Consider the following 23,784-nt stretch of genomic DNA (forward strand, 5'->3'; position numbering starts at 1 on the left):
CCAGCCTCCTGCGCCTTCTGTGTTTTGCATGGTTTTACATTTGCCGCCGTTTTCCGCTGTGCGTAGTTTCTACGAGTTCGCATGAGGCCACTGGTAACAGCTGTATGGCTGTGTGCAGGCTACTACGTTACGATGTTTGTTTGTTTGTCTTTTAATGAACTCTGAAACGGACGTATAGTTAGCTCCTCGTGGTGTCGGTAAACCGAGGCTGACGCCCTGTGTCATGGAACACCTGGCAAAGTTCATCCAGGTAAACTCCTCTGTCAGCTTGTTAATGTCGCCTCAATCATGGCATATTTCGATTGATCTTATTTCGGACAGCTCAAACGACGCTCTCTCGTTTTTCGAGTTCACGTGAGTTTGCCAGACGATTGAGAAACCGCCTACAATACGATGAGAGACACATTCGACATGCCTTAATTGTGCATGGGCACCTGTCACTTTGTCATTTCTGTTTCCCCTGACTGAACAGTTGCATTTCGCGCCTACTTGCATGGAGGCAGCATTGTGATCAATCAACTGCTTCACAGGCTGGGAACGGGTCAATAACCTTATTTCGTTTCTCCGTGCTTTACCTCGTTTGACAGCCCGTCTTTCCTTGTGCAGGTTGGGCCTTCGAATGCACTGTTCTCACAGATTCGGTTCATACAGCCGAACGACGACTGGCTGTCCACACAACGCTTCAAGGTCCGTTGCAGATTGTGGACGTCTCTTAAACGCGCACACGATATACCATTCAACCCTTCTTGCGCCTGCCATCTCCTTACTGCGGAGCTCTGTAAACCATAACATTGTACTCATCTGCTCATAGCAGGTAGACACTCTAGCTGTAGCTGCCACTACGCTTTTGCTTAGCTTGAGAAGTTGCCATTGCTGTTGGTGGTGCTCGTTTCAGTCACTTGTGTAGGATTTATTGTTGGCCTAGTGGGCAGATTCATCCTGGAAGAAATGGCACGAAACATGACGACAAATAAGAGCAGACGACAGGAGGCACCTACCCAAGAAGCACCTGACCTGTCGCCTTTATTTGTCATCTTGTTCTGTGCCATTTCTGTCACTCACATGTGCTTAGCCAGGCTTCATTTTCTGTCATTATGAATTTCTGGAGTGTTCTGCATTACAGGGTAGCCTGCCTCGATCGCCTGTCTGCTTTTAATGTAGTTATTGTTGTCCCACTCTGCGGCTTGACACCTGTCAGCTGCAGTGGTGCTGCGGCATGGGCAACGGCTAGGTCACATTATACAACTTGAGGCAGCACAAAGTGTGTTATGTCAAGGAATAGACACACAAAACTGGGTTTGTCTATCCCTGGTGCTGACATACTTACAACGTAAAATGTTTGCTTAGATTATGCAAAGAAGGAGACTGATTAGACTGGGCTATCCTGTGTTTGTCTGCTGCTGAAGTGCAGTGCTTGGCAACTGAAACGCGATAATTGGACTGCATGGCTGTCAGTGCATTTTTGCACTATACTAGCAATCGCTGGGGAACCATATGAAATCGCAATGCATCACAAAGGCTTCACAAAGCCTTCCTCTCATCGTATGCCACAGTGCCTCAGCTCGGTGTCCCCTGCGCCCACTGATAGCGCAAGCGCTGGCAGCCATGCGCATCAAGTATCGCATTTCAATAGCCAAGCGCTATACCTAAAATATAAAGGTTTATGTAGAAGTCCCGTTACACTCTGGTGTCTCGGTTGTTGTAGGTTATCTGTATTCCGCAACAGTAATGACGACTAGATTGTTTGCTACAAGTTTTGGCACATAAAAGGTATATTTGGATAGCCAGTTCCTGTAGCCCGCTGGCTGTTTGCGATGAGATTAACATGTGGCCTGGTTGGTATGAGTTGGACTTGAAACCGCATAAATAGACAATGTGAAACAGGGAAAGTTTAAATGCTGCTGCCTCGTCTGTCTCTTGTGTTGTCAGCTATATGCAAGATATTAAAATGCATGGGCTGCTCAATTTCCCCTGTAGCTCGGCATAATTAGGTTCATGTAACGATGCAACCAAGGCATGAGTGTCTAGTGTAACACACCAATTTCAATCGATATCTGAGTTAATTGGCATGAGTTTGCCAAATCTGTAGACTAGTGCAATGCAGAAGCGTCAATTGATAGCTGGGCTAACATGAGTTTGCCAATCTGTAGGCTAATTTGCATGAGTTGGCCGCTCTGTAAGCTGGTCTAATGCAGTAGCTTCAATTAACAGCTGGGCTAATTTGCATGAGTTTGCCAACCTGTAAGCTAATGCAACTTCAGTTAAGCGTTTCCGGTGCAGTGATTCTTGTAAGAATAAATTTTGTGCGATAAATATCTGAGATCGAGAAAAACGATCAACAAAACTATTTTCAGTAATGTGAGTGCCGGCACTGCTAATTGCATCATTTGTTGACTTTGCACAGCCGATAAATAAGTCTCTCCCTGGAATTTCGCACATGTCCATGCATCTCGGAAGCTGAGGTTAGGCTTCTCTGCTGTATCTGTGGATCCTGCTGCCTAATGTGTATAGCCTGTCTTTGGTGGCAGAAAAATGGTCGTGAAATATTCTATGACTAAATTTCATGCCCTTATGAGTGTGAATTAAGTCTGAAGAGTCGTAGGGCAGCTTACAACACATTGAGTTTTTGGCAGTTCATGAAAAAACCCTTCAATTCGTTGACAAAAACTTCCGTGGGAATATTTTTTCCCCTGACGTTTGTTGTTCAAATGCAATTAATGCACGTTTCACTTTGTTTAAAAAATTTTTACTTGAAAGGATTAACAGCTGGGCTGATTGGAGTCGGTTTTGTGCAAGAGAAAGAGGAATAAAGGGAAAGGAGGTTAACCAGATGGGATTATCAAGCTTGCTATCCTGCAACGGGGAAGGGGGAGAAAGGGATGATAAAAGGTAAAGGAAGTTTTGTGCGAACCTGCACAGGTGACTATTGACGAAGCAGACAAAGCGATGCTCTGTCACTTGTTTCATCACTGTTATTATTCATTCACTTGATTATCGTGAGTGGCGCTGGTTTTCAACATAATTACATTGTCTCTAGGCCATTGAAGTGAAACTGTGCAATGTCCTGGAGAAGAAACTGCCCGATGTCGTTTCTCTGAAACCGGGAGCACTGGAAAGCGTGAACGGCGATTTGACACTCGGTGAGTGATGTCGTGGCTGTGGCATATTTGTTAGTGTGCTATATCATGTTTGTTGTTCTGCATTTCCTGGCACCTTCTGTTTTCGTGATATTGTTTCCAGGTATGAGGCAAGCATAATCTGTGTGTTTGTGTGTTGGTGTGTAGGACGGACTATTCTCAAGGGGAAGCTTGATCTCGAGACCAACTCCAATTTGCCTATTCATATCACATGTAAAATGCATTCTCATGAAGCAGCCACTGGACTGCTTAGAATTAAAGTTACCGAATTTCAAAGAAAAAAATTGAATTTATAGCAACTGTAATAAGCAGAATTTTGATTTATGATTTGATTTGACTTGACGGCCTTGAAAGTTTGACAAAAATTTTCAGGCCTTTAGGGAAAATAAGTGGAGTTGGGCACATCATGTAATGTGTGTGTGTGTGCAGATAGAGAGAGAGAGAGTGGCATAAGACTAGGGGTGCGATCTTGTACGCATTCCTATATAGAACGGAGGCGGTTCGTTCTTTACGTCACAAAATAGGCGGTATGTTCCGTTCCGTTCGTCCGATAGCAGACGACACGGAATGATTGACAGCAGATATCGCGTCACATTTGACGTCATGGCGTTCGGCACGGTTCAAATTGACGAATCGTATTTGGCTCGGTGGAACGAACTGCCTCCGTTCTATTTTGGAACGCGTACAAGATCGCACCCTAGTTATCATAGGCCTACTTAGGCTTGACTAAATGAGAAATGCTGCCGAGGGCCAGAGGTTTAGATGGATCGATGGGATTATAAAACTAGCAATCAGACAGTGGGATTTGTTGATGTGTGATAAGGGCAGTTGATCTCTGGGAGAGGTACTTGTGCCCAGTGGGCTTGAAATAAACTGGTAGTGATACGAGTATCGTTGCTTTAGGTGAAGTTTCGTCAAGTATTCCAGTGCAGCCTCACGTGGATTCCTAGACTGTTGTGCTCTTTCAGCTGTTTTGTGGGCATTGTGACATTTATGTTGCATGGTTGAAGGGACACCAAAGATAAAAGTAAGTTTAGTTGTGTCTGAAAATTACAGTTCTGTGATACAACAAAAAAACGCTGTTATCGTCCGAGGAGGCTTCATAGGCCAGAAGACAAAAAATCAAGACAGGTGGCAACATGTCGTCTTGAAGTCCCACCACCAGCTCGATGTCACATCGTGGACTCTGACAGTGTTTGCGCAGGCCTAATTTTTATATCGGTAAAGATGGACTAGTGCATTGTATTTTAAAGAAGACAAAGACCGAACACAGTTTCGAAAACCTTTATTGTACCAAAACTGCCGGAATTTTTTACATGGCACTGACGCGCTGCCATCGATGCTTCGGCACAGTTTTCAAGGAGTAGAAATCTAGAATTCTGGCCTTTATTTTCTCTTCTGGTAATCGCTAAGTTACTGCGTAGTAAATTAAATACTGGAAGAACATTGTACTGTGATAAACTGATTTAGCATTTATCTTTAGTCTCCCCTTAACATTGCTTTCTGCAAAGAGGGTTTCCTGCAACGCGAGGATGGTGCCAAGCTAGCTTAATTGGTAAAGCGCCGCACGCATAAGTGCAGAGGATGAGGATTCGGCTCTCGACCTGGTGCGGCATATTTTCGACCACCTTCATTTCTCTTTACCATATTATGTCTACATTTCAATTAAACATGGTTAACTTCCCCCATGCTTTCTCTAGCCTGCCTGTTGCATAGTGTGGTAGCGACCAACAAAAAAAATCCGGCATGACCCACCTCGCGATGAATGTCGCTATAATGAAATCAGTAGTGAAATCAGTATTGAAGCAACGTATCGGCACACCGCATCGCAACCACCGAAATGCGCCATGCACAAGCCATGTATGCAGCTGGGCTGCTCTCCTGCACTTGTGAACATGCTGCTGTATCTAGTGCTGCTGCAGCAAAGTCCCTGCAGGGTGCTGGTGTGAATGTCTATTCAAGCAAGATTGTCTGAAGCTACGTGATGTGTGTTCAACTCCACCCACCACCGGAGAAATTTAAGTGATCGGCACGTGCTCAGCAACCCAAGTTTGTGTCGCAGAGGATCGTTGGATAGCGGCACATACCCAGTGACACCAGTTAGTGTGAGACGGGTTTATTGAAGAGCAGCATATACCTAAAGTTCTTACTACATACTGTGGCAAGGAAAGCATATGTCGCCTTGAAGAAGACAAGTCCACTTGTCGAAACGTTGGCTCCTGCTATCACCTTGTTCTCGATTTGCTCAAAATTCTTCATTGTCACGTAAAACCCGACAACTCGCAATATTCGCACCCAGGACAAAAATATTAGAAAATTTGGTCAAACCTGGAATTCTCCCTGAAGTTTGCCCTTTCCTAAGCAATAACAAATGCAGGCATTGCAAAACTAACGAATGCAGCCCTCGTTTTTACTTTACACTGAAGCAAAAGCTGGCATGCATGTGTAAAAATATTATATATTCGGTGCCTTCCGGCCTTGAGTTAATGAACGAAGGCTTGTAGCCTTTTCAGTAGTGGTGTTTACAGGACAGACTTCATAGCAGGTGTTATATACTGTGTGCCCTTCTTGAAGTGACATCTTTGTTCTTTGCTTAATATCTCTCTCTCTTTGCAATTGCTTGTCTATGTTTCATCAATCCATAGATGACGTCAAGGTGACCTACAACATGAAGAAACGAGCCAACCTCCCAAAGTTTGTCATGGTGGCGCGTAAGGACGACGCCAAGTGGGAAGCGAGGAAAGCCAAACACGTTGACGAATCCATCTGCAAATTTAAAGATTACGGTGAGGTCGGCTATACAAGTGTCGCCTGTTTCCAGAGCTACCAGTTCTGGCTGTTTACAGCTCGGGCGCTTCGGTCTGCAGCATCCGTGTTTTGACTAATCTCTTTTTGCTGCTTCAGGTGGAATGTTCGAAAGGAAAGCTGTGCTCAAGTCGGAATTGACCGTGAGCATACGGCGCTTGACCACTAGCGAATTGGCACAACAGGCCAAGGTATGTGCACATTTTTCTGCCATTTTGACAAGCTTGCGCTCGGACTATGGTGTAAGAATAGTTTATGTGCGGGCACTCAGCGCCAGCCATGGAAGAGAGCATGGACCAGCTGTAGTTCGGGCACAGCTGCCCTCATTACATTTTGGGGGACAATTGTTGCTTTTGCCGAGTCCACGTTTAAGCACTTGCTAAGGAAGTGATGCATGCAGTGTTTCATTTATATTGAACTTTTAGTTTTCTCTTTTTTTGTGTGTCTATTTTATCATTGACTGACATGACGCTAGGACATTGTTATTGCCAGTACCTGTCACTCATGCAACAGGTGACAAGTAATGAGTATAATCAAAAGAAAAAAATCTCTACGTAATACAGTCCCTGATCTGAGCGACCCAGTTCATATGCAGAGCATCGCAATGGAACCTTATGCATGGCCTATTATACTAGTAATTTGTTGTCTGTTGCCTCTCTGAAATTCCTCGTTTTGCTTGAAATTTTAGAAGATGCTCTATTGCAGATGGTGTCTATGTCATCAGGTTGGGGGGGGGGGTGTATTCTGGAAGTGTCCACCTAGTCGACATGTCCTTTTCATCTGCTGCTGAAATGCTGATTGGCTGGGGGCAGCTGTCTCACTCTGACATGTATCCCAACCCAGCCAATCAGAACTCATTCCAGCAGCAGACGAAAAGGACATGTCCACTAGGCGGACACTTACAAAATCCCCCCCGTCCCCAAGTCGCGTGTCTCGCCTGTCTGCATGCGCAAGGCAGCTGCTGCAATTCAGTATGATCGGCATTGATAACGTTCCTGTTATCAATACCATAAATTTGGAATCTGAGGTGTACACAATAGGCTTCAAAATGAGCACACATCTCCACTTTTAGCAGAATATCAAATTATTTTTCTTGTGTAGTACCTTGGAACACTGCTAGGGCATCAAAACAAAAAAATGGCGGTGACCATTGAGAAAGTTAGTTGAAGCTTGAACAGTGATCCGCTTTCTGCGGATCGCTGCTGGTGCTGGTGTATCAATCATAAAAAATTTTTCAGAGTTCCTCGTACTGCTTCTGTGTTACAAAGTCACAGTGAGGTGTTCTTGCCCCCTTCATCAATAGGTTCAAAACAGCCAGATGTCCCAGAACAACAGTCCACGGGGAATCAGCAGCTATTTCAAACCTGCCTCAGTACCACGGCCAAAGACTCCCGATGAAAAGGCAGCTTTGAAGAGGCTGTGAGTAACTTTACTTGTGTAGGTGGAGCTGGGTAGGTTGTGCAACGTGTAGAACAGATAATAGATAGAGGGTGGCTGAATATTTGAAACTTTCGAATAATGAATCGAATAGTCACTACGTATTTGTAAATACGAATATTTTTCCAACAGTTCTTGAATACCTTATAAGGGTCCGCTGTGCTCAGTCAAATGTTGTACTGCAGTGGATGTATCACTGCTTGTCTTTGATTGCCTCTGTCTGTTACCAAAGTTACAGGAAGCAAAAGTAGAAACTTGAACAGATTTGGCACTCTTGATTTTGGTATCAAAATGTGAGGCTGAAATGTGGCCATTCTTTTATTTTTAGACTGGATCGTAGGGAATCGAAAAAGCGGCATCTCAGCAGCTCCGACTCCGAAAGCAACAGTGCAAGTGAAAATGTAAGCATTCTTTTCCCTGGGCTTTGCAAGAGGGATGCAGCAGTGCCCAAAGTTCGAAACTTGAACTTCACTGAAGTGTTCAGCCTTCCTAATAAATGTAGTGAAGATTCAGCTTGTAATGTGTTGCCATATGTTGAGACATGTTACCTCATTCCAATGCCCTTTCTTTTCTTTGTACTTCTAGTTTGAAGCGCACAAGTCGAAACGTCACGAAAGAAAGCTCGCCCCACCCACTCGCGGCGACATTCGGAAGGACCCCAACAAGGTCGAAGGCGATGGCAAAAAATTTGCTTCACTATCACAGCCAGTTCCTGAGAAGCGCGTCCCCCTTCAAGATGCAACCCACCAGGTAGAGGACAGAGTCTCGGCCACTCAGGTTTCCAAGTCTTCAGTGGTGGCAGCAGCCTCTCGAGGTGGCAGCCCATCTGTCCGGTCAGGCTGGAGCCGCCATCATGACCACCGAGCCGATATGGCTCCGAGAGAAGTGGCTCCAGTGGCTACGAGGGAAGTGGCTCCGAGAGAAATGGCTCCAGTGGCTACGAGGGAAGTGGCTCCAAGAGAAGTGGCTCAGAGAGACCCCGACAAACCGAAGACGTCCTCACATCGAGGAGAAAAGGAGAAGACTAAGAGCCATGATGCATCAGTAGTGGTGGCGTCCTCCCGCGGCAGCAGCTCCTCTCGCGAGAAAGAGCACAAGACCCGATCCGAGCACAAGGAGACGCGCGAGCGAAGTGCAGCGTCTCACTCTCAGAAGGCCGAGAAGGAGTCGTCAAAGTCCAGCAGGAGTGGAAAGGAGAAAGAGTCAACGCAAGAGAAGAGCAGACACCACCGGGATAAGCGGCACTCTCCACCAAAGAAGTCATCGTCGCACAGAGAGGAGAAGTCGTCGTCAAAGAGGTCTCACGAGCAGAAGGGTCGTGAGCAAAAGTCTAAACAAAGCAAGATGAAGCAGGCAAACATAAAACAGCTGCTGACAGACTGCGGCATCGACGACTCGGACGACTCTGATGGAGGGGTGGCACAGAAGAAGGAACGGGATGAAACATCCAGGCGATCGCCGGACTCCACGCAGCAGGTCGACGTAAGGGTCGTCTCGCACACGTCCAAGAGCAATGCTTCTAAAAGGGAGAGCCTGGATGACTTCCGGAGCAAGAAAGAGTCGTCTCAAGCTGCACCTTCAGGTACGAAGAGGCAGAAACAAGCTGAAAACGTGCTTTCCAAGAGCTTGTTCCTCGAAGACGATGAGAACAGCGATGAGAGCGATGATGACAAGCAGAGGCAAGAGACTTCCTGCAAGTCGCCCATGACCGAAGATGATGCACCAGCTATTGACGTGGCAAAACAAGCAGCGCGAAGTTCCCCAGAGATCAACTCATACGAGCCAACTCCCGTGGCAAGGCTGGCAACAGAGGCCGAAGAAGATGAAGAAAGTGTGCCTTCAAAACCAGCTGGCACGAGTGCCACGTCGGATGACGAAGTTTCCAAGTTAACGAGGACACCGCCACCTCGAGAGTCTTACATCCCTTCCTACCGGCGGACACCGACATTGCCTGAGGCGTCATACAATCCATCATCACCGAGAAGACAGGTTGGTCGTGCTTTTAATGTCGAAAACCTTGCAAAGCATGCAACGATAGCTAAGCAACTTCAAATAATGTTCAAATTACAAAAATCAGATTAGTGAGACCTCGTTAGTGCATACTACCTAGCAAGAACATGGCATTATTGTGCACTAAACATCAGCAACAAATTTGCGTCTGTTTATGTGCGCCTGTACGTTGGCCTGTCGAATTCTGCCATGTTGCCTTTTCAGCCATCCACAGAGGGCTCGGTCACTCTGTGAACCAGTCAGAGTTGACAAGATGACGAAGCTTTACAATATGGCAGAATTTGTTAGTGTCCAAAATTACGTGGTCCAGAACAGGCCCAGAGTAGCATATACTAAGCATTAGCCTTTCAATACCTTGGTAGGGAGCATTGCAGCTGAGTGCCTGGTGAATTGACTCTTCAAGCTTTTTGCTATGCTTGTGTGTGCTTGTACAACGATCTACCGAGTAAGATTACCGAGTAGGCCACCTGCTGCTGTGTGTTGCCCAATCCTGTGCTACTTCTGTGCGATGCATTGCCTACCAAATGCAGGTGTCGTCCATGTGTCGGGAAGCTTGCTGAATGCACGCATGTTTGCTGGCAGACTGCATCTGCGTTTCACGCAGGGCTCTCTGCATGACATTGTGCATGAGCTGTCTCCGCGCTGCCTCCTTTGGACAGCTCCTCCAAACATGCCTCATTTTTCTAGCTTATCATAAACAAGTATGCAAAGTGCACTTGTCAAAACGACTTACACCAGGTATTTCTTAACGTCGGCCACAACTTTCCGATTGATACCCTGGTCACTAATTGGGTGACTCAGTAAATTTGTTTATTAAATGTGTATATCTGTTCTCTTCCACATTCCTGGAAACTACATATGCAAATGTAAATTAGTCTTGGGAGCATCAGTGTCATTGCCCGAGGCAATATTATGTATGACAGCTGCTACCATAGCTCAATCTTGGAGCACCACGTTCCTTGTGGCAAACATCAGTGCTCCCTTACAAATGAAACACTAAGATTCTTGCAGCATGCTTTCTTTGGTCCTTGTAATTATGTGGCTGAATGAAGAAACTCACTTTCTGCAGCTTTCTTTGGGGGGGGGGGGGCAGGAAGTGGGGCGGGGGAGTCGAAGGTGTGACATGACTCCTGTCACCAGCAGTTACTGAATTACTTTTGAAGTTTAAACCATGCAAAAAAAAAAAACCTTCTAGTTTCAGATTTGCAGATGTAGACCAGCCCCAGTACAAAATTTCAAGTTTGACATACGAATGGATGCATCATGTAAAGCTAGCTACAAAGATTGTTTTTTGACCGAAACTAAATGAGATGCCACCATTATAACTTGCCAGAAATTAGGTAGAACCCTGAATGTTGAAAACCAGTGTGGCCGCTGGACAAGATGAGATGTCGGTGATTGGGCGATGCTTGTTGCACGCTGAAAATTTCACAGCCCATGGCTTGAAATCTGCAACATGGCCACTAACCACCAGGCTGTTTAAAGGCTGTTTATAGAAAGAAAAGGAATAGACAATCTTCAGCCATGCAACTTTGCCAATTTAGCCAAAGCGAAATTTTGTTGTGGCTCAGTGTGTGTCTGTTGATGTTCTTTCTGTTTGCAAGGCATAGAAAGCAATCCGAGACCTCAGATTGAATGCGTCTCTTCTGGTTGTCGATATCAAACACAGGAGGAAAAACGCAAGAAGAGAGACCCGGCATTCGAGTACATACCTTCAAGCATTGGGTCTTCGAGTGCTGCAAAGCCTTCACGCGGCCGCTACGAGGAGTACGTTCCAGAGGCCGTCAACCGCTCTGCGCGGCATCAGCAGTCAACCTTGGAGTACATCCCAACGTACATCCCGACGCCCAAACGGGAGACGAATTCTGCCGTTTCCACAACAACATACTCTTCTTCCCCGCTGCCAGAGGTGCCTGAAACCAAGAACCAGCCCGCAAATACATTTGTGCCGTCTTCCAGGGTGGAGCGAGAAATTCGGAATGCAAGGTACCCGGGCCGGCCATCGTAGTTCTGACTGATCCCATGTATCCGGTCGTTCCCTGCGGTCTTGTTAGAAACAGCTGCCCTATGTTTGGAGGGGTGGGGGCCGGTGGCATCGGTGCTAGAGCACTTAAGGTTCATTCACACTAGGCCGACCTGACACTAATTTCGTGTTGGCGCCTCTGTCACACTGTACCGACGCCGGCAATCTGCCGATGATCGGCGAAGAGATCGCCATCGGTACAGTGGGACATAGACGCCAACACAAACGTAAAAAACCCTGTCGGCCTAGTGTGAGTGATCCTTTAACAATCTTGATTCAGAGCCCAATTGGCTACTCCCATCAAACAGACATGGGTGGTGTCACTTTTAGTGAATGCACTAATGTGCAGAAATGCCCAATTGGCAGTCATACGGTTGCGTACCAGATGACTTGAGTCGAATCTGAGCATTCAAAGGAAGTGTTACAAAAGACATGTGCCAAACAATTCACTCGAAAGTCTGTGGATATTGAGTACCTCAGAATGCCTTGGAAAAGTTTTTATAGGACGTTTTAAATGTTTACATGGAAACTGTGTGTTTACATGCACAGTTCCAGAGAGAATTTCGGTTTTGCCCGCTGGAACAGCACACTAAATTCAGTGGGTAACAAACATAATAGCAATTTGGAATAGTCTGACAATTTTCCTCTGCAGTAAAAAAAAATGTAGCTTCCTTAATTAATTTTACTCAAAAATATGAAAATGCTGCATATGGGATCTCGTGGCGCAGTGCACGTTTCTTATTCGGACGCATTGAGAACAGATAGTAGTACTTGTAATTGGCTACAGGAAACAACGCCGTTTCTTGCTTAGCGAAATTGGGTGCCAAACTTATACGACGGGATGTTGCCTGGTGTTACAAACTCACTGCTGCCACAGTGCGAAGAAAAGGGTCTACACGCTTGCTTTCTAGCAAAGTGAGTAGTATTTACTGCTTGAAAAGCAAAAACAAAAAAACTTGTCTATCTACACAGTTGTGGCAAGGCCTGCGCACTTACTTGATTGATTCTACGTTATTGTGTCGGTTCCCCCTTCATAGTTTTTATATACGTGACACACTACTTTAAACTTGACATTTCTGTAGCATGTTTATTTTGCTGTGCAACATGGTATATAAACCTCGTTATAACGAAGTTGTGTTTGATGCGAAAATACTTGTATTGTATTCGATGTTCATTGCAAGTGTGTATTAGTTGCACTCAAATATCGGTGATAAACACTTTATAGTATTTATATTCAGTAATTCTCTATATCGAGCTTCGATTTTATTTGGAAGCTATGAAGGTACCAGCATTGTTTGTTCTTTTTTTTTTTCCTTCAGTTGTTTGAGACTGGACGGAGGCAAACTTCACACTAAATTGGTGAAGTCTTTTTGTCCTTGTTGATGTTGCCGTTTATATCCTAATGCACTATCGGCGTCAGATGAAAGTTGAACAGCGGAGCGCGTGGACCAAGCATAAGTGAAGATATAGTGCGCGCCGTCCAGTCATCACCATTGACAGGCGCGCACATCCGGTTTGGCCGCACTGCGCGATCCCCCTCTAGTGAGATAATGTCGCTTCTGTTCTGGTTCTTACATTTGAAAGGGAGAAAATGAAAAATAAAGCTAGAATATTGCAGTTTATGGCGAGTCTTATCGCACAGATCGCCGAAAGAACAAGCGCTGTCGGCGCGAATAGCGGTGCGCGTTGTGCAGTTTGCACCGTCATCACAAGGTAGATTCACCCGCGCGGTTTGCAGCTTGCGCGCCACATTCGCTCTTTCGATCGGCAAACTTGCGCTGCGCGGTATCGCTGGCAGCCGCGACGGCGGCCGGCATGCCGAGCACGTTTGGCTGTTTGACATGGTTTCACTCCCAAACTTTGCGCAGTGCGGCCAAACCGGATGTGCGCGGCTGTCAATGGTGATGACTGGACGGCGCGCACTATATCTTCACTTATGCTTGGTCCACGCGCTCCGCTGTTCAACTTTCATTTGACGCCGATAGTACTATATCAGCTCTGTTGAATGTGCTATCATGGACAATTCAATTGAAACCCTGATGGAAGCTTTCAAATCAGACTAGTAGAGCTGGAAGATTGTGCTCAAGGTTGAGGGACTGGTTGGTATTTAGGTTGGGCTAGTGTGTTGATTAGAACATTTGACGTGCCACGCACTATTCATTGCACGGAAGAACATATCAACCCTTACACGAGAGCCATCAAAATTTCTTCGTCTCATGTTTCTGTTTGAAATGTGCTGTTTGCACTTGATCTGTCCTTAATAGTACATCAGCTATTTCAGAATCGAATCTGAATTTGAGTTCAGATATCTTCTGTGCTTCTTGGGTGGCCATCATTCATGCATGTATCTGCATGGCTTTTGACCTTGCATCCCTTTTGGACCCATCTGTCTCAAATTTTCTCTCGTACATATAGTTACGCAACTTTTTGTTTTTGCAAAATAATGACTTTCAACTCTTATGCTTTTAGAAACAAAGGAAAGGATCTGTAAGAACACTGCAGTCTCTACAGTTTTCTTTGCATAATGGCCGGTTGGAAGCATTTGCAAAGCTGCTACATTTGTGGAATGCTCGTTCTGGCCACTAGTGTGTCTGCAGAAGCAATCATTTGGGGAGTCGTGTTCTTGGCCGTACGTTCCATGACGGGCAGATCCAAAAAAAGAAAAACTGGTGACGAGCAGTGCAAGCAGGTGTGGTACACAGACACAAAGAAGCAACTACTACTGTCGAACTTGTGATTGGCGTAGCAGAGTGCTCTAGCTTGTCCCTACGCTAGTCCTGGACACCAAATGGCAGCAGCGCTGTTAGCGACATCTTGCGACGCTAGGTTGAGCCACAAAATGTAGGGAACGTATGTGGGGAACATATTTGAATTGCACGGGTGTCCTCGTCACAATCGAAAAGGGAAGAGTGACTGTGCGCTAATGATGGTTGCTACCAATGCCTTTACACTAGCAGCCGCATACAACGCGTTCTCTGGAATTTAATCTTACGTACAGACTTGAACTCTGCATTTGCAAGATGGCGCCACCAGTGCTTGCTGTTTCCGGTATTCTGTGAAACGGTAATATAGCTCATGGACTGGCAATATCTCTCTCTGCTGGGTTAAGTTCAGCTCCAGTTCCATCCTTGCATGTCGTTCAGACCCCACCTGTTTGTACCACTCGTCGCAGTTTGCGATCATCCAGCTTGCCCAGCGAACGTACTGAGGCGCCAAGTAATTCGCTAATTCAATGGCCACCAGGGCCACTGCTTGGGATCTATTTGTTTATGTGCACTGTTTGCGCTCTCTTGGCAAAGCGTCAATTTGCCAGCTGTTGCTTTGAACTCAATGCCGACTGTTCACGAGAACTGGTGAGCCACATTTACCTGTACAGTTTCAAGCACCAGCTGCCAAATAATGTTACTTCAACACTAATTCTGCGTTTATGTGTTGCATCGGGACAGTGTGTGTTTTATTCTTGTAGGGGCAGCGCACGCCTGGCATTCCATTGCCGAGCGCAAAGCTGGGGGAGCTTCACCTGGTTGCATTAGCTGTGCTCTATTGGTTGTGAGATTTTATTGCACAGTAAAGGTGCTGTCGGGGTTCTGAGTGGGCTGTTAGCATCCCAGTGTAGCTTTGGGATATACCATAGCATCCCTTGTCACTGCCGACTTCCCAACACTTGTAATTTATCAGAAAAAGGGGTGTATTGGGCAATGTCTTGGTAATTAGGCAGGAAAAGTACAATTGATCAAAAAAATATATACTTGGAACGTCTCATAATGGAGATCTGCCTGCCACAGGTTCCCCATCCTAACGTAATGGTTGCTCACACACGATATCAAAAGTGTGCTTTTGAAAGATGGCAAGTTAAACTAAGCAAACCATCGTTCCACCAGTGCATTAGGTGGCCTCGTGTGCAAGGTTAAGCTACGGCACCCGCCATGGTGGCTTTGTGGCTGTGGCGTTGCACTGCTAAGCACAAGGTCGCGAGACCAAATCCAAGGCCACCGCAGCCACATTTCAGTGTAAGTGAATAGCAAAATCGCCTGTGTACCGTGCATTGTGTGCACGTTAAAGAATCTCAGGTTGTCAGAATTAATCTAAAGTACCCCACTATGGCTTGCCTCATGATCAGATCATGGTTTGTTTTCTTTTTTTTTAATAGCTAAGACAATGCGTCAACAGACATATCAGCAGTATACAGGGATTTGAAAAGGGGCTGACAATCTTGTTGGTATTTTATATTATTTATATTTTGCGTAAGGAGTATATTGCTGTTTTTGACATAGCTTCATAATGGTTCATAGGTTCTGGTTGCAAGGCTGGGAAATTGGAAAGACTTGCAGATGTTGTGTAGCTGTGTATTTGCTTAGCATGGTCTTTATAGAGTGACAGCCTGAACGTTTGTCTTGGTTCTTTACCTGTAAAATAAAAGTGTTGTTTGATGCACAAGGACTCCTGCCTTTTTTTCGAGGGAGGGCTTCGCTGTTGTACAGGTTTTCTAACCCATCTTCGTCTCTTTGTTCTCCACCACGGGCAGAGACGTGAAAGACCTGGAGGAGAGACACTTACGTTACCTATTCCAGAAGAGTTTGCCCGAAATGGAAGGAATTATCGCAGGGAAGGTACTGTCACTGGCTTCGCGGCTTTGGCTATGGCTTTCATTATCAGATTTACATGAAGAGGTGGCACTTTTTAGTTTGCCAGTACAAGGTTTAAAGCATGGGCTGACTATTCTGTCGTTGCAAAGTTGTTATACAATGTTAGTGTACTACATGTTATACACCCAAGTGATATGTAGCACAGCCTCCTGTGGGAGGCTGCTGCTGCTGCTATATTATTTAGAGCATGTGCTTCGTCCTTGCACCCAAGGGCCCTGGTGTGAGGCATCAGTGCTACTTGCATAGGCTTGAAACTTTAATCTTATGATCACTCCACAACGTATGTTTTATGGCCATAGCACACCTCAGCTGTCATAGTCACATTTTAGTACATATGTATTTTACGCATTTATGCAGCGACTGATTTTAGGCCCTGTTAAAGCCATGTTACATCCTTGAATTCATGAACCATAGTTCATTCATTGCAAGATGCCTTTTGCACCCTCTGGCCAGAACTGGCCCTTGTGCCATAAAAACCCAATAATCAAATCAAAGTTACGTGAAATAGCATCAGGTGGAACCATATCTGCTTTTTTTTTTTTTTTCAAAACATTCATTTTCATTATAAATGGTTCTATTGTACAGGAAAAAGACAACATAAGGGCTGTGTGGAAAGCACTTGTATAGTCTGTCCATCGTTGGACTGATAAATGTTCTAATGCCATCGATGTCAAAAAAAAAATGTTTGCCTTTATCACCATGGTAGGCATGCTCTAATGGCCATGCCAGCTGCCTCATTACTGCTGCAGCCATTGCCACATTGTCCCTGAAACCTAGTTAGTAAACCTTTTCTCGATTGCTGCTCTAGTTTTGTTAAATGTGCCTAACCGTGTAATACTCTCGTCCCCAACTTTCTTGCGGGTCTTGTGGTAGCCGAAAGTCGCGATATGGTGATGTGCGCAGATCACCTCACTATTATCAAAATCAGTATTGTTGGGATAGAGGGAAAGACTGAATACATCGCTATACATCGCTGCAGATGGATAAATTAAACAAGCGGAAGCAGCCGCGTTTACTGGACCTTACGAGAGAGACATCCAAATCTCATGGTATTCTTTAGATGAGCATCTCACAGACGTGTGTGTACCCACGTTATACTTGGGTACAGTTTTTATGGAGAGCTTTTAAGCCACCATATCTGTTAGTATTTCAGTGCCCTTGTCGTGGCTGGAAATGGGAATCTGCATCCACAGTCCATCCATATCATTAATGTTTGGAGACATGTGAAGGATGTGTTGCAATGACAGACATGCAACACACCATGCATTTTTGACATGATGTTAATGCGACAAGGATGGTTAGATTGTACTTTAAAAGTATTAAGAATACCATTGCTTGGCCAAGTTTGTAACTAAAGGAAACTCTGTGTAAACGACTTGATTGGCAAAATACAAAGTTCCTATCTGGTAGGCTTCGTGTAGGCAAAGCACGCTAGGAAATAACTCCATTTGAATATTTGCACATGGCTATTTGTTTAATCAGGAGTGGCTACCCATGTAAGTTGCCCAATCTACGGGCAACACATTTTGAACTAGATGCAAGTCTGCTATTTAATTGGTGTCCCTGCATCCAGGTCTAAGCACCAATTCATCGGCTTTCCAAATGTGCCGTGCAACATTAGCTGTGGAGTCCAACATAAGTTATTGCATGCCTACTTGGCATTGCAATAACTGCATTCATGTCATAAAGTTGTTTGTAGTTATGGGGATGATTTAAATAAACCTACTTTTCCAACTTACAATTGCCAGTCAGTTAAAAGCAAAACAGTCCTTGCTCTCAATTTGCCAGCATGTTGGCATCGCATTAATGGTAAAGTCAGTAAAAGCATCAGCCAGGATTTTCATGCAGATAAGCTTCTATTGCAGTGGAGCAAATTATTACCACTCCACATTGTGCTGCAACTATTTCGCTATTGCTTTGCATGTGCAAGAGATTATCATGTATTGCATAGTGTACAAAAAAGCAAACAAAATGTACTCAAATTCACAAAGTGAGGACCCTATCATGCTCTCCAGGAAGCTTCGTTCCTACTTTCCTTTCTCACTGCGGGGCTGAGCATGTCTTCTTTGTGCCACATTAACCAAGGTCACATCAGCTGCAGAGAGCAAACCGGCGTTCTTAGCTAACATTCCCATTTGCCCCACAAAAAAAATTCGAAAGAAGCCTAGAATGGCATGCGATTTTAGCAATGCATACAACTTTTAAAGAGAGGCTTCTTCTGGCTCTTCCTCCAGTTCCGCATGAACAGCTGTCTGGTCGTGTAAACTGGGCCGATTCTCGAGATGGTGTAATCAGAAGTTACCGACTTCATAGGCCCGATACGGATACCCGGGCATGATGTGCTCTTTCAAGGGTGTTAATGTGGTCTGTAATGCTGGGCAACCCCGGAGGCAGTGAAACATCGCAGCAGCCTCACCCCTCATAGCATTAATTAACATAGCACCCCCAGCCCAGCAGCATACCTCAGCAACTCTACTGGGAATCTTTAGCTTGACTTCGACAACCATCCTCCGATGGTTTCCACTAACTTTTTTTTTCTTCCTTCAAGCAGCCTGCAAATTCAAAAAGTCAATGCGTCCAGATAGAAAATACACTCGCATGAATGAAACTACTCGCAAACACGTTAATTCTACATTCATTGTTTCTCTCTCACTACAGGTTGAAAGCTGGAGGCGCAGCGATTACTACAAGGGTGGAAAGGCTAAAAGTAAGTCTTTCATTTGTGCTTTTGCTTCGTTAAGGCAATGCAAAGTGTGCTAATGGGCGGCTCCTTTATTTTTTATTTTTATTTATTTATTTATTTATTTTGCAGGGATGCTCACCTACCAAGTGTTCTTCTCGCCGTTTTCTGACAAACAGATGGGCATCATCATGAACCTCTTCATGGAGGAGTACGTAAAGAAGGGAGTGGTGAGTTGATAGTTGGAGTAGCTTGGGAACTGTTGCTGGGCAGACTTACCTTGTGGTCGTTGGCATGTAGGTAAAGCTTTCTGTAACCGACGTAGGATGTAATCTCGGGTGTAATGCCTGCGGGCATGTTCTTGAAAGTGCTGCACTACTCCGCAAGTGGTCCGACGGTTGTGATGTCACTGGTCCCACAAACACCGGCATCAAACAGTGAAGATGTCACCATACTTTGATGGTTGCAACTCAGGGTCCATATCTCTTAATGATCCATTTTGTTTCACACTATTTTCTACCTTTGCCATTGGCCCAGGCACCTCCCCCCCCCCCCCCCCCTTCCCAAGCAGCCATTATTATAGGGATCAGCAACTTGGTGCGGCAGGTGACAAGTAAATGGTAAATGAAATGGAATGTTACAAAATACGGACCAAATCCGTTCCAGTCTTTCTTTGCATTGCGCTAACTGTGCTGGTTTTGGAAATGTGAACTTGGAAAAGGTGGATTGGTGCAATCACATTTTTCCTGAAATTACCAGTGCGTCCTGCATTGAAATTCTAATTGAGTGTGGCGATTTCTTATGCCTCAAGCATAATGCTCCAGTTCTTGTGCTCTGGTCTAAAGTTGCCTCTTTGGTTTTCACTTGTCCGCAATAGAACAAGCATTGCGATCTTTTAAACACCAGTACCCAACCTGCTTGCACTCTTCGTCAAACTGACTGCCTCACTCTCAGAATGACCATTATTCTAATTCTCCTGCTAGCAGTTATTTAGCTTGTTTAATGAGGATAGGGGAAGGGCTGTAGGATCAGCAATGACTTGGCATGAATAGAACCTCAAGCACAATTTATTAGTCTTTCTAACTGCTGCGTAATGTTAAAGCAGTCCAGTCTTAACAATATAGCATTATAGACTGTGCTACAAGTTGTAGAGCAAAGTATAAGCTCCAGCGGCAGCTGCGCATGGTGCAGCTGAATGCAGCCGCAAATGGTTTTATCTTGGAAGAAGTATGCAGTGGGGGGGTACATAGTCTAGGTGCTTCAAGGGCTGATGGCTTCGTGTGTGCTGTGTTCTCGTCACTTAGTTTACGTTAGAGCGAGAGGCAGCGCGAAGGGCAATTCGCTTGCCGCTCTTCATCACGTCAGCGTTCCGACAGCAAGTGTCCGCAGTAATCGAGTGAGATTTGTTTATGTTTGCCTGTGCATGCGGGACACTGTGCTTGTTAATTAGTAAGCGAATGTTTACAAGTTTATACTGCCAGTAAAACTACTTTCCTTACTTTATGTAGCTGTCTAATAATTTGCTATCACAATTGATGCTCCGCCTTTCAGGCGAAACTGCAACATTTTTGAGAACAGGGAGTGTGTAACGATAGTGAGAGGACTCTACACTTCTGTACAGTTCATAGCCACATACTTAGTCGCCTACCATATACAGTAAACTCTTGTTAACCGAGATATCAGAGACTTTTAAGATATCGGAGTTCAAGTCAAGTCAAAATATTTTTTTCCGGTCATGGCATTGTCAGTCCATGTGTTTTTCACCTCTTATTTCGAAAAGTGTTTGTGCCGGACTCCGGATATCTTGAAACCTCGACAGGCAAACGGCAACGAGGCAGCATTGATGGTGTCGTTGCTTGCGCTCTCTCTTCCCCCTTGGCAGCTCGCTAGCCAAGCCGGAAGCCAAGCTGAGCCGTGCTCTCTACTTGCCTGCCCCCTTTCTTCCTATCACCACTCATGCACACTTGCTCGACTCCTCGTTGCCACTTTTTGTCGTAGCCTCACGCATGCAGCAGTGAGCTGGTCTCTCCTTTATCTTTTTTTTTACTTCTAATTTAGGACGCTGTCAGTGGCACATCAATGTCCTCACAGTGCATTAATCGTGACCTTGAGCAAGACGATCAGCACTTTTGAGCAGGCGCGATCAGCACATGTGCTGCACCCATAAGAAGCCTCCATGCAATATTGCAGCTTGATAAGGACGCTCATTTCATGCTCTCACTAAGGTGTGGTGCAAATGCTGCATCACTTGTGGGCGCCTGCTAAAGGCTTAGCCGGTGCGCCCTTCAACCGTTTAGTTTGTTTTCAAAATGAAACTGTCCGGAATTCATTATGATGCAGAAAGCAGCAGCGCCAGCTTTCTTGGGTGTCTGTAACCGGTTATGCTTGGATGAATGGCTTCAAATATTACTTTAGAATCGATCATCTGGACTCAGTGCCAAGTACGCTGTCTTGGCACGGCGCCAGCAATTCCGTTGTCTGTAGACTCGGGCCAACGTGTCCAGTGCCGATGCCCACCAAAGTGACCGAGAATATTACTGGCGGCATTTTGGAAAGGCTCCATGTGGTTTCTGCGTGGCCAGCAAGCTTCCATTTCCTTGATTTCACTCATCTCGAAACTCCGCTTACCTCACAATTAACGGGGCTTACAGTACGGTGTAAGTTCCTGCCTCCTACCTTTGCTCTATCCTATCCTCAATTCCGTTTTTCACTCCTATTCTGCCATTCAGGCGTCAGCTGTGATGCTAGATAGCTAGTGCAGTCAGCAGGAAATTCCTAGTTTCTTCTTTTCCACTATTAGTAGCCAGAATAGCCGATCAGTGCTACTATGGGAAGGGACTGAGACAGACAAGGTTATGACCATGCCTTCCTTTGCAGAATGGAGACTACTTGAACCAAGTTCTCATGCCCGAATTCCTGATACGGGTGTTCATGGCAAACAAGGGAACCAGTCCCGAGGAGAGTGACCGGCTTATGTCGGAGATGCCCTTCATCCACAACATTCCGCGGCTTTGAGCCAGCACACTGGGAGCTGGACGGACAAAATTTCTGGAAGTGGCTCAACGGGGGAAGTTTCAGGAACAGGCAACTTTGTGTGTGCTTTTAGAGTCGGAGGAAGGACTCATCCTGTTGTGAATGCAGTGGTCTGGCTTAGTTGCCAGAAGCCAAGTGGCAAGTCTGGTGAAGCCAATGCTTGCATTCATTGTACAGTTAACTGCCAAAACAAATTCTCGAAAGCCAAGTGCAAGGAAGTGTCAAAACTGCGCATTTCAATGTTCGCCAACCATGTACACTCATCCACAAAACATTACACTCAGTGCATGCCAGCCATGCATCGAAGCAAACTTGCGTGGCTTCACATCGTCTGCTGCGTCGTTTGGCTACTGAAAGCGGACTCTGCTTTCAGTAGCATATTGCCATTGTGGCGAGCTTTACGTGTGTGCACCGAATGTGAAACGATGGCAGATTCTCTAGCCCAGTACACTGAGTTTTCTATTCCAGTGAACATTTCCATCAGCACGCATAAACATTTAGCAGGCAACACAAAGCCACGCCTCCAGGCGTCATTGCACATGCGCAGGTTTGTTTCGATGCACGGCTGCAGCAGCGGCACTTTTTCAGCAGAGCACGGCCATGCACCCGAGAATATTTTGTGGGTGGGTGAGTCTACATGCTTCTATAGTTTGAGCAGGGACTCATCCTTGTGTAAATGAGTACAGTAGTCACTGAATTGGCCAAAAGTCAAGTGGTGGGTTTAGTGACATCATTGCTCTTTCAGTCATTGTAAGGTTGACTGCCAAAAAAAAAAAAAAGAAATTATGATAACGGAAGCCAAGTTTAAACTGATTTGAAGAAGCTTCTGAGAGCTGCCTTTCCTCATCTAATTTAACCCCGCGGTGACCGGAAGAGCCGGTAGCCTGGCCAAGTTTAAGTGCAAAGACAATAGTTATGCAGGAAAATGTCTGTGCACCCATGGCTGGTGGTGTCACAATCTATTGTGGCCTAGATGCTTAAGTCGCATTTTATTTTAATGTAACTGCTACAAGCAACTTTGTGCATCCTCTTTTTAAACCACAATGTGTATTTATCTGTAGTAGGATTGCTTTTACTGGCTATGTGGGACTACATAGTTTATATCTGTGATATGCTGCAAACCACAGCACAGTCTCTACTTTACGAGTAGGATGGCACTTAGTTGATCTTAAACCAAAGAGCATGTATGTTTTTGTATTGCCAAAAACGATGCAAGCATCTGCCCTGGCCGAGCCTTTCTTGTTTATGTGTTGCAGAGTTTAGGACTTGTGTAATGTAAACACTTTGTATGTACACATAATTGTTATGCCAACATTTCCCAAGCAATAAATATTTCAAGATATTATAAAGCTGTATTTTTGTTACATACAAACAGGTATGAACAACAAGACACACTTTTTGTTTCTTGCTGCTTCTTTCTTCTGTGTGTATGACACAAGAACCTAGATTTTTTTTTTTATTTACAGTGAAAGAAAAAAGGTGGCTTCAGTTCTTCCATTTAACAGCCTGGGGAGAAAAGCAACAAATTACATCAAGCACAATATGCCTTTCACAAAGTTCTGTAATCACTGCTGCACCATAATGTGCTATACCATACTCGTGTACGTTTTCTGGCAAAGCTAGGGAACCAAAACATGCATGTGGCAGTTCTAACTGGAAATAGTCACGTAAATTTCATTGACTTACAGAAGGGAGGGGTTAACAAAATGCACAGCGAATCAAACAGCTTCGCAAAAATGGTAAAGCCAATTGCAAATCGAGTCGAACATTTTCAAATACGAATAAAGAAAGATGCATACAGAAGCAAATATTTTAGAGCATGAGCTATTTCTATCAAATGATTGCAAGCTCATTGGTATGAGGCCCGAACTTTGTCACAAATGAGATTCTGTCCCAACATACTCTCAGCCTGTGCACGACGCCTCAATGTTGCCTTTCACTGCTTTAAAAAGATTATTTTGGTTTGGATGAGGGACATCTGCATCTCGGCATCAGCCAACACTTTGTTTTTTG

At 45.1% G+C, this 23,784-nt stretch overlaps 2 protein-coding genes across 2 annotated transcripts in view; one reads left to right on the forward strand and one right to left on the reverse strand.

The window, feature by feature from the left end:
• LOC142588088 (uncharacterized) lies at positions 1-23,109 on the forward strand. The gene is made up of 13 exons (XM_075699550.1): positions 1-250; positions 607-687; positions 3,038-3,140; positions 5,783-5,923; positions 6,042-6,133; positions 7,246-7,361; positions 7,708-7,780; positions 7,965-9,368; positions 11,059-11,375; positions 15,938-16,022; positions 18,717-18,765; positions 18,871-18,968; positions 21,616-23,109. Exons 1-13 carry the CDS (start codon positions 224-226, stop codon positions 21,751-21,753), a joined length of 2,724 nt encoding a protein of 907 aa, XP_075555665.1. The 5' UTR covers positions 1-223; the 3' UTR covers positions 21,754-23,109.
• Positions 23,103-23,784, reverse strand: part of Vps16B (Vacuolar protein sorting 16B) — a 15,943-nt gene continuing 15,261 nt past the window's right edge. The window contains exon 18 of the mRNA XM_075699551.1: positions 23,103-23,277. Coding sequence (XP_075555666.1) covers positions 23,257-23,277 — 21 coding nt within the window. The 3' untranslated portion in view covers positions 23,103-23,256. The remainder of the gene's footprint in view (positions 23,278-23,784) is intronic.

Source organism: Dermacentor variabilis, chromosome 7 (genome assembly GCF_050947875.1).
Source record: "Dermacentor variabilis isolate Ectoservices chromosome 7, ASM5094787v1, whole genome shotgun sequence".
NCBI classification, from domain to species: domain Eukaryota; kingdom Metazoa; phylum Arthropoda; class Arachnida; order Ixodida; family Ixodidae; genus Dermacentor; species Dermacentor variabilis.

Bases quoted from the DNA above. Each gene is read 5' to 3' on its own strand.
- LOC142588088 (XM_075699550.1), top strand. From the start codon at position 224: ATGGAACACCTGGCAAAGTTCATCCAG. The intron at 18,766-18,870 runs GTAAGTCTTTCA...TTTATTTTGCAG, and splicing joins CAAGGGTGGAAAGGCTAAAA to GGATGCTCACCTACCAAGTG. The intron at 18,969-21,615 runs GTGAGTTGATAG...CTTCCTTTGCAG, and splicing joins AGTACGTAAAGAAGGGAGTG to AATGGAGACTACTTGAACCA.